Consider the following 13971-nt stretch of genomic DNA (forward strand, 5'->3'; position numbering starts at 1 on the left):
GACTAAGGCACACTTTGCGTTTCTTGTTCGCGCTGTCTGAAACTTTTTTTTTTTTTTTTTTTTTTTTTATGCCAGAGGCCGGCCTGGTTCCGTCCTTGGCCTCCTACAGTCAGGTCTTGGCTCACCTACCACCTTCTGGGTGATACCTTCCAAGTTCACCCTCTGCAAAATTGCAACCCTTGCCCACCACTCTCTGTCCTCCTCATCTTGCTCAATTTTTCTCCATAGCACTTGACATACCCTCTGACTTCTAGTATATTTTACCTTATCTGTCTCTTCTCTGCTAGAACGTAAGCCCCAGGAGATCAGCAATTTTGGTTAATTTTTTTTAAAAAACTGCTGTATATTCCTCTCAAAAGCTGTCTGACATATAGTAGGCACTCACTCAATCTTTGTTGAGTAACTGAGTTTCTGTATGTTGATGTTTTGGTGGATGCCGGTGCATGGTCTGGGCCACGTAGAATCTGGGGTACTTAAGCACCCCCGGGGGGAGAGGTCAGGCAGTTGGGTCCGAAGCTGATGATGGCTGAAGCTGTGGGAGCAGCTGACCAGCCCAGAAGAACTTGGACCTATCTCTGAAGACCTGCTTCTATGTTCATCTTTTTTTTTTTTTTTTTTTAAATATTGATTTATTTTTGAGAGAGAGAGAGCACGCACACAAGCAGGGGAGGGACACTGAGAGGGCGACAGAGGATCGGAAGTGGGCTCTAACAGCAGACATCCCAATTCGGGGCTTGAACTCACAAACCGGGAGATGGTGACCTGAGCCAAAGACAGACGCTCAACCGACTGAGCCACCCAGCCGCCGCCCCTCCCTGTATGTTCATCTTGGTGGGTGACCCCTCCACCTGCGTGGTCACCAGACAGGGACCTGGGGTCATCCGGAACGCCTCACCTGCACATGTCACCCCTCAAACAAGCTCTAGGTTTGCTGTGTAAGCATCTCCCCGATCTACCACTCCTGTGTGCACCTAGCACAGCACCCGCTCCTCCGGCCGCCGTCCACCACCCAGCCCCGGGCGCCTTCGTGGTTCTCCACCTTGTGGTTTAGATGTGTCTTTCTAAAACCCAAATTCGACCTTCTCTTTGGGTCTTAACATCTTTCGGTGGGCCCCCCGCTGCCCCTGGGGCCAAGTCCCAGCTGCCACCAGGCCTTCCGTGCAGGTAGGCGGGTGGCCTCCCTCTCTCAACTCTTCTCTAGTTGCTCTGCCTATAGGGCCCCAGGCTCAGCACCTCCTTACACCTGCGGGCCTCTCTGCTCAGGACCCAGAAGAAGCGACTCCTCTGGCAGTGGGGACGGGGGGGGGGAGGCTTTCCTGCTAACCGCGCCGCATCCTCTGGTCACCCCCGGACCTCACTGCGCGCACGCTCACTGTTGCCACCGTTTGGCGGCCTGTCACCCACGTGGCCAGGGGCTCTTGGAAGACGTACTGTCGTAGCAAGGTGTCTGTGTGGATGACCGCAGCGTCACGGCGAGCAGCCGCGGAGGCAGCCCCCCGGGGAGGTGGAAAGGGAGCCGGGGGGGGGGGGGGCCAGTCCTAGAAGCCAAAGAAGGAGTGTGGAGGGTGTTCCGCTGCGTCAGCGAGGCCCGAACCGCCCTCGGGAGGAGGAGCCTGGGGTCCAGCGCCGCGCCAGCCGCCCTGGCTTCCCACCCGGGGACACCGAGCGCCCTGCGCCCGCAGACCCGGAGGGGGTCGCCGGGCTAGGTCTGGGCCGGCGGCCCTCCCCAGGCGGGCCTCCTCTGGTGTCGAGCGGCGGGGCGGAGCGGACGGGGACGCCTGCCACGCCAGCGAGCTCCCCGGCGCACCGCTCGCGGCCCCGCAGGAGAGCCGGCTCCCTTTGTGCGCACGCGCGCCGCCAGGGCCGGGAGGGGCGGGGCCTGGACGGGTCGAGGGGCGGGGTCGGGGCCCGGGCCCGCCTCCCCGAGCTCCTGCGAGCCGCCGAGCGCTGGGCACGCCAGCTCTTCTAGGGGCTTCAGGTGAGCGGGGGGGACTGGGGCGCAGGGGGGCCGGGAGGCCTCCCTCGAGGCCGGGCCGTCGCTCGGACCGCGGGTCCATCCTTCCGGCCGTCTGCCAGCAGCCGCCTCCGCGGAGAATGGGAGAACAAAGGGAGGGGGCGGTTCTGGGGCCCCCGAGGGAATTCAGGGTCCCAGGTACCCGCCCTGCCCGCTGACACTTTCGGTTTCTCCCTGAGTCAGAGGCGCCGCCCAAGAGACCCTGGGCCCGCGCCGCGCGCGGCCGCCTCTCCGCGTTTGCCTGTCCGTCTTTGTGTCTGTCTCTGTGTCTGTCTGGCTGTGTCCGAACTTGCCACCACCTCCAAAACTAAGCCTCCCGGACACTGACACCGGCGAACCATCGCCCCTTTCCCATGGCAGGTAAGTGAGCGCGAGGCTGAGGGTCTCCGTTATCCCCCCACGGACTCGGGAGCTGGGCGTCGAGCACACCCTGCGGGAATGTGCTCCGACTGGCCGTGTGGGGCCCCTCCCTTCCTCCCGGGGAGCCGCCGCCCTGCTCCCCCGCCCCGTCGTCCTCAGTCTCTTCCCATCTCATCGCCCTGCAGCCTCGCGGCCCGAGGGGAGAGGGGATGTGGCCGCGGGTCCCCGTCTAATCTACCCCTGTCCCCCCACCAACAGGCTACTTGCCCCCCAAGGGCCACGCCCCTTCACCCCCTCCTCCCTACCCTGTGACGGCTGGGTACCCGGAGCCGGCGCTGCACCCCGGGCCCGGGCAGGCACCATTGCCCCCCCACATGCCTGCCCCTGCGCCCGGCTTCTCTCTCTTCCCTTCGCCCGGCCCCGGGGCCCCAGGGCCTGCTGCCCCGTTCTTGCCACTGCCCGGGGTGCCTTCCGGCCTCGAATTCCTGGTGCAGGTGAGTGGGAGGGCGCGGGGGGGGGGGGGCGGGGAGAGTGACGAGGAGGGGACCCTGGCGTCCAGACCAGCCAGCTGACATCGGGCGCGGACCTTCCTGCCTTTCCAGATTGATCAGATCTTGATTCACCAGAAGGCCGAGCGAGTGGAAAGTGAGTGGAAGGAGTAGGTTGGGCCTCGTGACGAGGGGAGAGACAGGGGGCTCTTGGGCAGGTGGCGGGGCCTGAGCCTCAGCGTGTCCCCCTTGGCAGCGCTCCTGGGCTGGGAGACATGTAACCGGTATGAACTGCGCTCGGGGGCCGGACAGCCCCTGGGGCAGGCGGCCGAAGAGAGCCACTGCTGCGCGCGCCTGTGCTGTGGCGCCCGCCGGCCCCTGCGTGTCCGCGTGGTGGACCCCAGTGATCGAGAGGTGCTGCGTCTGCTCCGCCCCCTGCACTGTGGCTGCAGCTGCTGCCCATGTGGCCTCCAGGAGGTGGGCTGGGAGGGCTGGGGCCAGGGACGGGGTTGGGTGGGGGGAGGGGCAGGCCGGAATGCGGAGGACCAAGGATGGAACGTGGTCCGCTCGTGATGAGGCCTGGGATGAAGCTTAGCTCGGGTGGGGGTGGCAGGCGGGATGGGAGATCTAGGGGGGAGCGGGGCGGGTGGTAGACCCGGAAGCTGAGAGCTCGGGCCAGGGTGCCCTGGCTCGGCAGTGACCCTGCCTGCCCCTGGCTCCAGATGGAAGTACAGGCCCCTCCCGGCACCACCATTGGCCACGTGCTACAGACCTGGCATCCCTTCATCCCCAAGTTGTCCATCCAGGATGCCGATCGCCGGACCCTCCTGCGCGTGGTGGGGCCCTGCTGGACCTGTGGCTGTGGCACAGACACCAACTTTGAGGTACCAGGAAGAAGGGGAGATTCCTGGGAACTTCACAAACCAAGATGGCAGCTTCTGTGAGGCGCGATGGCCAACACTAAGGGCAAGACCCTGAGCTCACTGATCCAAATCCACGGAGGCTCCTAGCACATCTCCAGTGTTCTCCATTCAGAAGGGGGTGGCCCGGTGGCCTTCTGAAAGCTTGGCAGGGAGGCTTTCCTCTGAAGGACCAATGCTGATTGTCACCTGCCGCCCCGTGTTGAGGGGGAAACAAGCTAAGGCCAGGCTTGGTTTGGGGCACAGGATGACCACTGGGTCTGCTGCGGGCTAGCTGCTATGCATGAGCGTGTGAGCCCGGGCCCTGGAGCCAGCACCAGTGTAACTTGTCAGCATCCTGCGGCTTGCCCCCACCCCACGGGTGATCTACGTCCTCGTCATCAGAACCCAAGTGGTGACAGTGCCAGGGGTGAGGCCTGGGAAGCGCTTTCGTTTCCAGAAGACAGAGGCACCTCCCCGACACTGTGGTTCTTTAAGGGATAATCACCAGGGCAGATAAGGGACAAATCACAGGGAGAAGCCCGTAGACTTTCCAAGGCTTCCGATGAGGTGTCCTACCTAAGCCTACTTTTGCAAATCGAGTCACCTTGGGAGCTGGGTGGAGGCTCTGTGATAGAAAGATGACTGGGTGACCTCTGCATGGGAACGTGCAGCCTGTGGGGCCCTGGGAGACCCAGGCTCCCTTTTACGTAGTTCTGAGCAGCCCTTCTCTGGGGCTGCACTGGGGATGGCAGGGCTGGCTGGGAGAGGCCCTGCCCAGCCGGAGACTGGTCTGCAGGAAGTGCCCCAGAGCTGTCAGTGGGGGAAGGGGACCGGGAGGGCACAGAAGGCAATCACTTCAGTTCTAGCCCCTGAAAATAAGCATAGGAAACGATCAGGAAATCACAGTGAATTACCTCCTCCGTCACCAGGGCCTGTTGTTCTTGGGCCCGGGAGAGGCCAGTGGAAATCCTGGTCCTTAGAGGCCACTTACTGCTGCCCCTCCCCCACCAGACGGGCTTGGATCCCCTCTGGATGAAGCTTGGACAGGGCCCTTGCTACTTTGCGGGGTAAAGGCACTTCTTTGGGCAGGCACAGCCTTCTAGGCGCCTGGCTGGCTGGTCGAGCGCAGCCCCCTAGCCCTCTTGGACCAGGCCACTCTGTTCAGGGCGCTGACTTCACCAGCTACGGGCGGCAGGTACTTTGGTGACCAAAACAAACCTGGGAAGCAGAACTACACGGAGATGAGTACTCGGTGCTTCCGTTCCTGCCGCTACTTATGTTCGGTTTTCGCGTATGGCCTTTCAGGAGCAACAGATGTGAGTCTGAACTCAGATCTGCACTATACACACGCAGCGTGACCGAGGGTGACTTGGTTTCCCCGGATGCCACCGGGAAACCCGCCGGAAGGATTCGCTCAGGACAGAGCCGGCGCCGCTCATACGCGGCGACGGGGGGGGGGGGGGGGCTGGCGGCAGGGGAGGTCAGCCACGTCCCCCCCAGCTGGCTCCTGCCTTCCCGACAGGTGAAGACTCCAGATGAATCACGCAGCGTGGGCCGGATCAGCAAGCAGTGGGGGGGGCTGCTCCAAGAAGCCCTCACCGATGCAGATGACTTCGGCCTGCAGTTCCCGCTGGATCTGGACGTGAGGGTCAAGGCGGTGCTGCTGGGAGCCACGTTCCTCATTGTGAGTTGGCTGCCCCGCCTCCCCTCCCACCACCCTGCTCTCCATCAAGGCTCTGTGCGCATCTTGGCCTCCTGCTAGATTAGAGACACGCTCTATGGGGGCGGGGGGCGGGTGCAGGTTCCGGACCCGGGTTGTGAGAGCTGAGCTAGGCCAGCCCCGCCAGCCCCGTTGACCGTGCCCTCCCGTCAGGACTACATGTTCTTCGAGAAGCGAGGAGGCGCTGGGCCCTCTGCCGTCGCCAGTTAGAGGCCACCTCAGGGCGAGGAGACCATCACCTCAACCAGAATCCAGGATGGCCACCTGTCAGAGGCGGCCGCTTTCCGCGACGTTTGCCACAGGGGACAGACGGGGATGCCCGAGAGCCTAGGGCCCGCGGCGCCCTACCCCTGCCCCGATCCCCTGGCCTCCTTCGCCTTGGCCCCTGGGGAAGGGTATGTATGAGAACCCTTCTCCCTCGCACCGCTGTCTCTCCGATCCCTTGGCACACAGGCATATCGGCTTTACCCTCCCTTCCCCCGGCCCCCTTCCGGGGCCTGTGCTCCAGATCCGGCCTTGGGAGTCCAGGGCCCTCGGTCTTTCTGGCAGGAGCTGGGGTGGGCAAGGGTCTGCAGCACCAAAGACGGCTGGCGCGACCGCTCTCGCCCCGCATCAGCTTGGCCAATCGGTTCAACCTCAGACCGTGGCGCTCTGAGGGGATCCCCGCCTCCCCCAGGCCCTGCCCACAGCCGGTGCTTCGTGCAGCTTCCTCCGGAGCCTTAAGCACCCCATCCTGCCCCTTGCCTTAGGAAGGAGGCTGTATCTTTGTATGTTATATTCATATAAACTTTGTAACTTTTTGGATTTCGGAAGATGTGTGTGACGGGAGAGAGGAGAAGGGAGTTGGTATGGGAAGACGCGATGGGAAGTAGGACAGCCGGGCTGGGTGGGGGCTGGCCCGTCTCATCATCCGTGCTGCCAAGACCCAGCGTCTCTGAGTTCAAGAGGGCGACTTCATCGTCCATTATGGCCCCGGACCAAGCCAAGGCAGTCTGGGCCACGTAGCCCAAGTCAGCGGGATCGCTTCCGTCGTCCCAGATGACCGCTCCCACAGAGACCCGTGTGGCAGCTGACGGCAGTTCGGGATGGCTGTCCCCGAGGCCCAGGATGGCCATTGGATCGCTCTCTGTAGCAAGTGGAAGCTTCCTGTGGGTGCGACGTGTGGCAGCTGTGTCCCTCCGAGTTCTCCTCGTGGTTGGCAATGTGGGAGGCAGAGCGGAGGAGATCCTTCTATGAACCAGCCGAGGGAGCGTGAGCCCTCAGAGGCCAAGGGGCAGGGCGGGAGGAGACATTCAGCAGTGCGCGACCCCGGGCTCCTCCCGTACCTGCCAACGATCTCCCCAGGTGGGAAATTCTGCCCGGATGGGACCTGTCCGGGTTCTGCTTGGTCCCACGTGGCCAGGCCCTTGACCCAGGCTAGTATCCACACCCAAGGGAGCAGACCTCAGGGCCGGGCCAGGACGTAGCGGCTGGCGGCCGAGAGGTCCCACTGGTAATGCTCCAGGATGCGTCGGCAGTCGGCCCTGGACCGGCTGCTCAGATGGAAGAGCTGGTCCACCTGCGGAGGCAGGACGGAGGGCAGTGGCTGCCACAGGGCAGGGGTGGGAGGGGTGGGAACCCGAGAGAAGGGTCTGGCTTTACCTTGAGATTCCGGATGGCGGAAACCACGTCTCCCCCAGTGGCCCTTAGCGCCGCCTGGCACTCCTGGTGGGTGACTCCGTGAACGCTCAGCTCCACCTACGGGGCACGAAGTCCGGCTTAGGCCACGGTCCCGCCTGTAGCCCCTCGGGACACCAGGCCACCTCAGGGAGTTCTCACCTCCATAATCCTCCTCTGCAACTCGGGGTCGGGCAAGAGGCCTCCGGAGGGAACGGTGGCTTTGCCGGCTCCAGGTTTTCCCGGGGGGTGGCTGGGGAGGGCTTCTCTTCTGGGCCACGGAGGCCGCTCCCTGGGGGGCTGGCTGGGCTGAGAAGGACTGGAGGCAAAGGGAGGGCAGGATGGCAGGCCAGGGGGTCCCCGGGTCACGGCTCTGGCATGGCGAAGTTCGGGGGGGCTGGAACCACCCCCTGTGGGGCGGGGGCCCAGGGACAGAACAGACTCCAGGCTCTTGGAAATGACTGCACAGTTGAGAAATAATCAACCTGAGAGGAGGCCCAGATGCTGGGCCCTGCCTTCTCCCCGTTGTGTCTGTGCCGTGCTCGTGGGGGGCCCTTGGTTAGGGGGACAGGAAGACAGGTGTGCGGAACAGACACCCCAGCCCAGGCAGCTGAGGCCCCGGAGAACGGAGAGGGCGGGCGCTGCAGGGGGAGACGCACAGCGCTAGAGAGGGCAGATGGGGGGCCGCTGCATCGCCGACACCAAGGTCAGGACTCAGAGCAGGGGGGCAGAATTGCGAGAAGCCGGGTCCCCGGCACCACACCCACCTCTCGCCCTCTGCAGGGGCACGTTCCTTCTCTGGCCCCGTGCCGGAGGCAAATCCCGAAGCTTGGCCTTCCCTCTATCCCTGTTGGAGAGCAATCCGGTTCATTCTCCCCACCTGGCACATCAGTGTGCCCCCCCCCACCAGAAACTCTGGGCGGGGGGGGGGGGGGGGGCCCCCAGGCAGGCGGGCCCCCAGGGGGGAGCCCCCGGGGGGGGGGCAAGCCCACCCTCCCCCCCGGCGGCCCCCCCCCCCCCCGACCCCCTCCCCAAGCTTCCCTTCCAGAGGCATTGCTGGGCTCGTGTCCCCCACTCACCCATCCGTGCTTCCCTGGTGCAGCTCGCCCCGGGCAGGGGACACTCTGTGGACCGGACGGGTGGCTGGCGAGCCCCCCGAGGCTGGGAAGCTGCCCACTTTGAATGTGCGGCCATCCTGGTCCTTCCAGGTCGCGGAGTCCGGGCTGTGGGAAGAGGCACCGTCGGAGGGGACGGAGGGGGAGGGGGGCTGGGCTCCGGCCCACATTCAGCTCGCAAGCTGTGTGCCTGCAGCGGCAGCTGCCTGGAAGAAGGGAGGCTCTTTTCTCCCTGACACAAAAGGGCTCTACGGGCTTGGTGGCTCCAGCGGGAGCCGCGACTTTAGTGGCGCTCCCGGGGCCCAGCGGGGAAGGGAGGAGGCAGAGGGTCAGGGTTCAGGGAGCTGGGCGGGGGGGGGGGGGGCGGGCAGCAGATTGGGACCAGGGTCGGGCAGGTCGGGTGGGAGTCCTCCTCCTTGGGGACGTGTGGGAGGCCCGAGGCTGTCACCTGCCCTCGATGACGGTGATGGGGTCACCAGTCTCCATCCTTAGGGCGCCTGGCTCTGTGACCTCCCTCACACACTGTGCCTCAGGAGGCCACGCCTGCAGAGACAGGAAGAAAGGGTGGCAGGGCTCGTGGCCTGAGTCAGAAGGACAAGATCACGTGAGCAGGAGAGGAAGGAGACTCCCGTTTACGCACCCACCCATCAAACCCATACCAGGTATGTCCTCTGTCCCGGGCCCAGGGGGCACTGTCCCTATCCCCCAGTAGGGGTGGCAGATCTGGGTTCCACACCAAGCCGGACGTACCCCAGGGGTCGGGAAGCAACAAATGGGGGGGGGGGGCTGTCTCTGCCTAGGAGAACCAAGGGAGGGTCCTCCCACGCACCGCTCTGCCTCCCAGTGTCTCTGGAAATATTTTCCTTCCCAGCCCCGCTGCCTTGACCCTGACCGCAGACATCCTTGCATTTCTGCTTCATGACCCTTGTCAGCCACCTGCTCTTCCCTTGTTCAGTCTCCTTCCTCTCATCCCTCCTTGCTCCAAGCCAGAGTGAGAGAACACGTAAAGTGACTGGGAACTCCCCTGCTCAAAATCCCTCCATGGCTCCCAGGTGCCTTCAGGGTAAAGACAGAGTCTTCAACAACGCGGTTTACCGATTCAGGGGACGGCGCTCTTGGGTCAGTTGACTGCTTCAAATCCCAACTCCTCCACTTAAACTGTCACTGCCTTAACTGCCCCCATCTGTAAACTCCAGATAATAATGGCCTTACGGGGTTGCTGTGAGGATGAAGCGGACCGACGTGCAAGAAGGAGGCATGTGAAGCACTTAGCACGGTGTCTCCCAGGGCTGGCCCTGGTTACGTATCATTCCTCGCATAGCCCTCCACGGGGCACCTGAGATGCTGGGGCCGCCTTAGCTGTATTTCCCAGTTGCATGCAGACCTTTCTTCCCTCTGCCTGTCAAACCTACTGCTCTCTGTTCCGTGCTCCGTCCCCCAGCCCTCAGCATCCGTCTCCGCAGCCCTAAGCTGTCTCCCCAGGGCTCTGGGCCCCGCTGCAGGTAGACACTGAATCCGGGTTATCCAGAGCCGGTCCCTGACCCCAGCCCAGGAGTATCTGTCACTCCTGTGCGCGGAGCTCTGGGAGAAACCAGAGACTGGGTGCATCTGGGGAGGTGGGGGCTCCCACCTCTTGGAGCATCCCCTCCAGGTGGGGAAAGCTGGGCCGGTCGGCAGGGTGGGGGGCCCAGCAGCGCAAGGCGAGGGCGTAGAGAGCCCTGGGGCAGAGGGGAGGCCGAGGCAGCCGGGCTCGGTCCTTCTCCAGCCGCTGCAGGATGAGGTACGGCGGGACGCCGGCCCAGGGCTCCTCGCCCCCGGAGAACATCTCCCACAGCGTCACCCCAAACATCCACACGTCAGACGCAGAAGAGAAGGCCCCGTGGCGCAGGCTCTCTGGGGCGCACCTGTGGAAACGCAGCTGAACGGGCCGCACGGGTCCCTCCCCGGAGGAGCTGGGTGATCTTCTCGAGGACTTCCGGGGGCCCTCCCAGAATCCTCGTCCCAGCCTCCCCCGGAGGGAGCCGTCCACACCGCCCCAGCCCTCTAGAGCCCTCTAGTGCCCGGGGATCCCGGCTCCGCGCCCTCACCAGGCATAGGGGATGGGGCGGGGTCCACCCATGACGTAGCGGCCCCGGGCGCCGCGCAGCGGCCGCACCAGCCCGAAGTCAGCCACCTTGATCGTGCGCGGGGAGGCCAGCAGCAGGTTGCGCGTGGCGAGGTCTCGGTGCACCAGACCCCGGGCCCCCAGGTACGCCATGGCCCCCGCCAGCTGCCGCAGGAAGAGGCAGAGCAGGGCCACGGGCAGCGGGGGCGTGGGGGCCGGGGCGGCCAGGCGCGCGTGCAGGGAGCCCAGGGGTGCCAGCTCCATCACCTGCGGGAGCACGGCACCGCGTGAGCAGAGGTCCGGGCCCAGGGGACCCTGCCGCCCACCTGCCCTGGGAGCCGCTGTCCGGGTCTGCTCACCATCTGCAGAGGCTGGCCCAGGACGAGGCCGTGCAGACGCAGCACGTGTGGGTGCTCCAGGTTCATCATGATGGACACCTCTCGAAGGAAGTCCCCCAGCTCGGTGCCCACGGGGCCTTCAGGACCCACGCGGAGGGACTTGACAGCCACTGGGACCTGGGAGGAGTGGGGGGGGGGGCGGGAAGGATGCTTAGGGAACAGCTACTGTGGGGGCCAGAGCACAGAGGGCACTCGGAAGAGACGGGCAGCCCGCCCCAGCACCCAGAATGCACTGGGTTCCCTGGGTACTCACACTCTGACCGCTGGGCAGTGTCCATAACCCTCGGTGCACCACTCCAAAGCAGCCAGAGCCCAGCAGCTCCCCTCTGCACACAGCACCATCCGGGATCAGACACTTGAGTCCCCCCTCGGGCTCAGGGAGGGACAACAGGGGGCTGTCTGAAGGGGGGGTGGTCTCCTTCTGCTCAGGTACAAAGCCTCCAAGGATCTGAAGCAGGGGTGGGAAATTAAGTGGGTGCCCTCCTCCCTGACACTCAACCCACCCCATTCCCGGGCCTAAGCTGGCCCTTTAAGTCCACGGCCCCCACCGGGAAATGCACACCTTGTAGACCCAGTTCTTAGACTTAAGCCCGGAACGGTGTCTCTTCAGGGCTTCGGCCAGTCTGCGCTGGGCTGGGGAAGGTCAGAATCAGAGGACTTGGTGGTACATGGGGGTGGGGGTGGGGGTGGGGATGGAGGTTGCAGAAGGATTTATAGGCAAAGAAGAGGGCTGGTGTGTCGGGGGGTGGGCAGAGGGGGTTCGAAACTACGAGGCTGGGGACCAAGAGAGCAGGACCTCTGCGCAGGGGCCCCTTACCGGGCCGGCCCATGCCGATGCCGTCCAGGTCTTCAGGCTTTACAAAGTCGAAATGCTCCGGCCGAGTAACATTAAGTTCCTCGAGGATGGGTCGGTAGAACTGGGCCAGCTGGATGTCCCGGAGCAGGCGCAGCAGCCACAGCGAGCTGGCCTCAGGGAGCATGTCTGGAGAAGGAATCCCTCAGGATGATGCAGTCACCTCCAGACACATAGCCCAAGGAAGGCACCTGAGACCGAGACCCCAGAAACACGCTCGCCAGCCGCCTCCACCTTCCACCCATCAGAAACGCTTGGGGGGGGTGGGTGGCAGAGGGAGGGACACACCCGGAGCAGCCAGGAATCCCGCCGCTCCCACAAGCCCCAGGGAGAGCGCCCCCCATGCCTGAGATCCACTACCCTACCCGCCTCAGCAGTGAGAAACCCGCCCTCCTCACACCTGAGAGCTGAGCACCCTGGAGACCCCAGGAACGTTCCTTTGCTCACTCCTGAGCTGTGAAGGCACGCAGCCTGTGTATGCTTAGCGCACCCAGACCAGACGCCCAGGGACCAGGGACCTACCAGACATGCCCAGATATGCTAACCACACACACAGGTACAATGCCTCCCGCGCTCAAAACACTGCCACACGCACAGAGATCTACAACATGCTGCAGAGGGTGTCTGAGCCACCCAGGTAGGTGGCCTCGCGGATCTGAGACACTTCGGGACGCTGCCATGAAACGCAGCTCATACTGCCACATACCCTCCCTCCTGTGCCTACTTGTGACCCGGCAGCTCACCGCCTGGGAGATACGGCCGTCCACGTGTCCCAGACGTGAAGGTCCCCGTAAAGCCACAACCCATGGGGACGCCAGGGCAGGCATCCCCCCCCCCCCCCTCAGCCCACAGAAGCCCAGGGTCACTGCCTTTCCTACACCGGAGGCGGCAAAGCTTGAAATCGCGCTGGGCGTCTGTGATTGGCGGTCAAGTGCAGGCCAGCTGAGCTCGGGCGCTGCCTACAGAGGCAGGTGCTGCCAGGTGCACAGTCCCTTCCACACCCACCTGAGCTCAGCTCCAGGTAGCGCCCGGCCCGCACCCCTGAGTCACTCAAGCCACCTTGAGCGTCACCAACCTAACTCCACCAATCTTTGCTCGCTAAGGCCCGGTGCTCCGGGCGCCCGCTGCCTGCACAGCGCTCTGCCTGACACACGCCGGGACCTCTCCGTCCCCCCACGCGAGGGAGACCTGGAGGAAGGGTTGAACGAGGAACTGGGCGCGAGGAGGGGCGGGGGGGGGGGGGAGAGGCCACGACACTGAGAGACCCGGGACCACCTGCCAGGTGAGAGGGAGAAAGCACGGGAAGGGGGACCGGGGGAAACGCGGCCGCGGTGGGGGGAAGGAGAGGGGGAGGAGGGAAGGAGGGAAGGCGAACAGGGCACCCGCGGACGCACCCCAAGTGACGGCGGCTCCGCCAGCCCCTGCGCGGGGCGTCCCGGCTCCCCCGGACCCTCACCTGGAGAAAGCGGAAACGGCGGCTGCGGAGCCGCCCAGGCCGCCAGCGCTAAATCCCGGGGAGGGCGGGGCCGCGGCGGCGGGGCGGGGCCTGTGGGGCGGGGCCTGGGACCGAGGGGCGGGGCCTGGCGCGGGTCCCGGCCAGCCCACGCCATGCCCGGGTCCCCGGGCCCGACTCCTGGAGCCCCGCGACCGCGGGCTGGGGGCCCCTCCTCGGCCAGGCCAGACCCCGAGAAGCCCTTCTCCGTCCTTTCCCTCTCCCCTGCTGCACACCCTCTTTCCAGCCTCTTTCAAAGAACCTTTCGCCCCTCCCAGACTTCGTCCTCGGTGTCCTGTCCCCCATGCTCCCCTCTCCCCAGATCACCTCTCTCAGCCAGAGTCCCACCCCTCGAAGGAATCAGCCTCAGATGGAGATAACGGGCCCGGGCGCTGGGAGTATAAGGCTAAACAGGACAAAGTCCCCGGGTCCCATCAGGGGAGAGAGCTTCCTAGCCCCCACGTGGAGAAAGGCAAGGTGCACAAGTGCTTTGAAATGGAGCCAGGGCAGGGGCGCCTGGGGGGCGGCGGGGTGTGTGTGGGGGGGGCTCAGTCCGTTAAGCATCCGACTTTGGCTCAGGCCATGATCACGGTTTGCGGGTTCGAGTCCCGCGTCAGGTTCTGTGCTGACTGCTCAGAGCCTGGAGCCTGCTTCGGATTCTGTGTCTCCCTCTCTCTCTGTCCCTCCCCCAGTTGCGCCCTCTCTCTCTCTCTCTCTCTCTCTCTCTCTCTCTCTCTCTCTCTCAAAAATAAATAAACATTAAAAGTTTAAAAAAAAAAAAAAACAAATGGAGCCAGGGCAGAGAGGTGCTGATGGTGCAGGAAGTCAACCCCCAGCCTAGACAGAGTCTAAAATTGGAGGATTGTCCG

The 13971-nt window shown here is 64.4% G+C and overlaps 2 protein-coding genes across 9 annotated transcripts; one reads left to right on the forward strand and one right to left on the reverse strand.

Moving 5' to 3' along the window:
* Nucleotides 1-1448: 1448 nt before the first annotated feature.
* Nucleotides 1449-6288, forward strand: PLSCR3 (phospholipid scramblase 3). Of its 3 annotated transcripts, none has more exons than XM_040453381.1 (8): nt 1449-1978; nt 2194-2374; nt 2633-2868; nt 2977-3019; nt 3119-3339; nt 3585-3746; nt 5287-5448; nt 5638-6288. In XM_040453381.1, the coding sequence occupies exons 2-8, from the start codon at nt 2368-2370 to the stop codon at nt 5692-5694; spliced, it is 888 nt and encodes a 295-aa protein (XP_040309315.1). In that variant the 5' UTR covers nt 1449-1978; nt 2194-2367; the 3' UTR covers nt 5695-6288. The 3 variants fall into 3 exon arrangements, with proteins under 3 accessions (XP_040309315.1, XP_040309314.1, XP_040309313.1); XM_040453380.1 differs by having other exon boundaries at nt 2198-2374; XM_040453379.1 differs by lacking the exon at nt 1449-1978 and having other exon boundaries at nt 1985-2374.
* On the reverse strand, nt 6243-13130 carry TNK1 (tyrosine kinase non receptor 1). 6 transcript variants are annotated; one of them, XR_005784074.1, is made up of 14 exons: nt 13005-13112; nt 11575-11801; nt 11320-11390; nt 11011-11205; nt 10719-10874; nt 10343-10626; nt 9886-10159; nt 8704-8798; nt 8220-8363; nt 7908-7987; nt 7303-7601; nt 7126-7221; nt 6810-7042; nt 6243-6714 (listed from the first exon to the last, which is right to left on the reverse strand). XR_005784074.1 is itself a non-coding variant. In XM_040453376.1 (13 exons), exons 2-13 carry the CDS (start codon nt 11735-11737, stop codon nt 6929-6931), a joined length of 1971 nt encoding a protein of 656 aa, XP_040309310.1. In that variant the 5' UTR covers nt 11738-11801; nt 13067-13130; the 3' UTR covers nt 6243-6928. The 6 variants fall into 6 exon arrangements, 4 of the variants coding, with proteins under 4 accessions (XP_040309310.1, XP_040309312.1, XP_040309311.1 ...); XM_040453376.1 differs by having other exon boundaries at nt 6243-7042; nt 13067-13130; XM_040453378.1 differs by having other exon boundaries at nt 6243-7042; nt 11575-11739; nt 13067-13119.
* Between the last annotated feature and the right edge of the window lie 841 nt (nt 13131-13971).

This window comes from Herpailurus yagouaroundi, unplaced genomic scaffold (assembly GCF_014898765.1).
Source record: "Herpailurus yagouaroundi ecotype Mexico unplaced genomic scaffold, PumYag 208, whole genome shotgun sequence".
Classification (NCBI taxonomy): Eukaryota; Metazoa; Chordata; class Mammalia; order Carnivora; family Felidae; genus Herpailurus; species Herpailurus yagouaroundi.

What these genes read in the sequence shown, in the direction of transcription:
- TNK1 (XM_040453376.1), bottom strand. Translation starts at nt 11,737, where the DNA reads ATGCTCCCTGAGGCCAGCTCGCTGTGGCTGCTGCGCCTGCTCCGGGAC. An exon ending in TGGGCCAGCCTCTGCAGATG is followed by an intron (nt 10,627 to 10,718) that starts GTGAGCAGACCC and finishes GTGCTCCCGCAG; the next exon opens with GTGATGGAGCTGGCACCCCT. An exon ending in CCGCCATCCGGAATCTCAAG is followed by an intron (nt 7,043 to 7,125) that starts GTAAAGCCAGAC and finishes CTGCCTCCGCAG; the next exon opens with GTGGACCAGCTCTTCCATCT.
- PLSCR3 (XM_040453381.1), top strand. An exon ending in GCCCATGTGGCCTCCAGGAG is followed by an intron (nt 3,340 to 3,584) that starts GTGGGCTGGGAG and finishes CCCTGGCTCCAG; the next exon opens with ATGGAAGTACAGGCCCCTCC. An exon ending in TGGGAGCCACGTTCCTCATT is followed by an intron (nt 5,449 to 5,637) that starts GTGAGTTGGCTG and finishes CCCTCCCGTCAG; the next exon opens with GACTACATGTTCTTCGAGAA.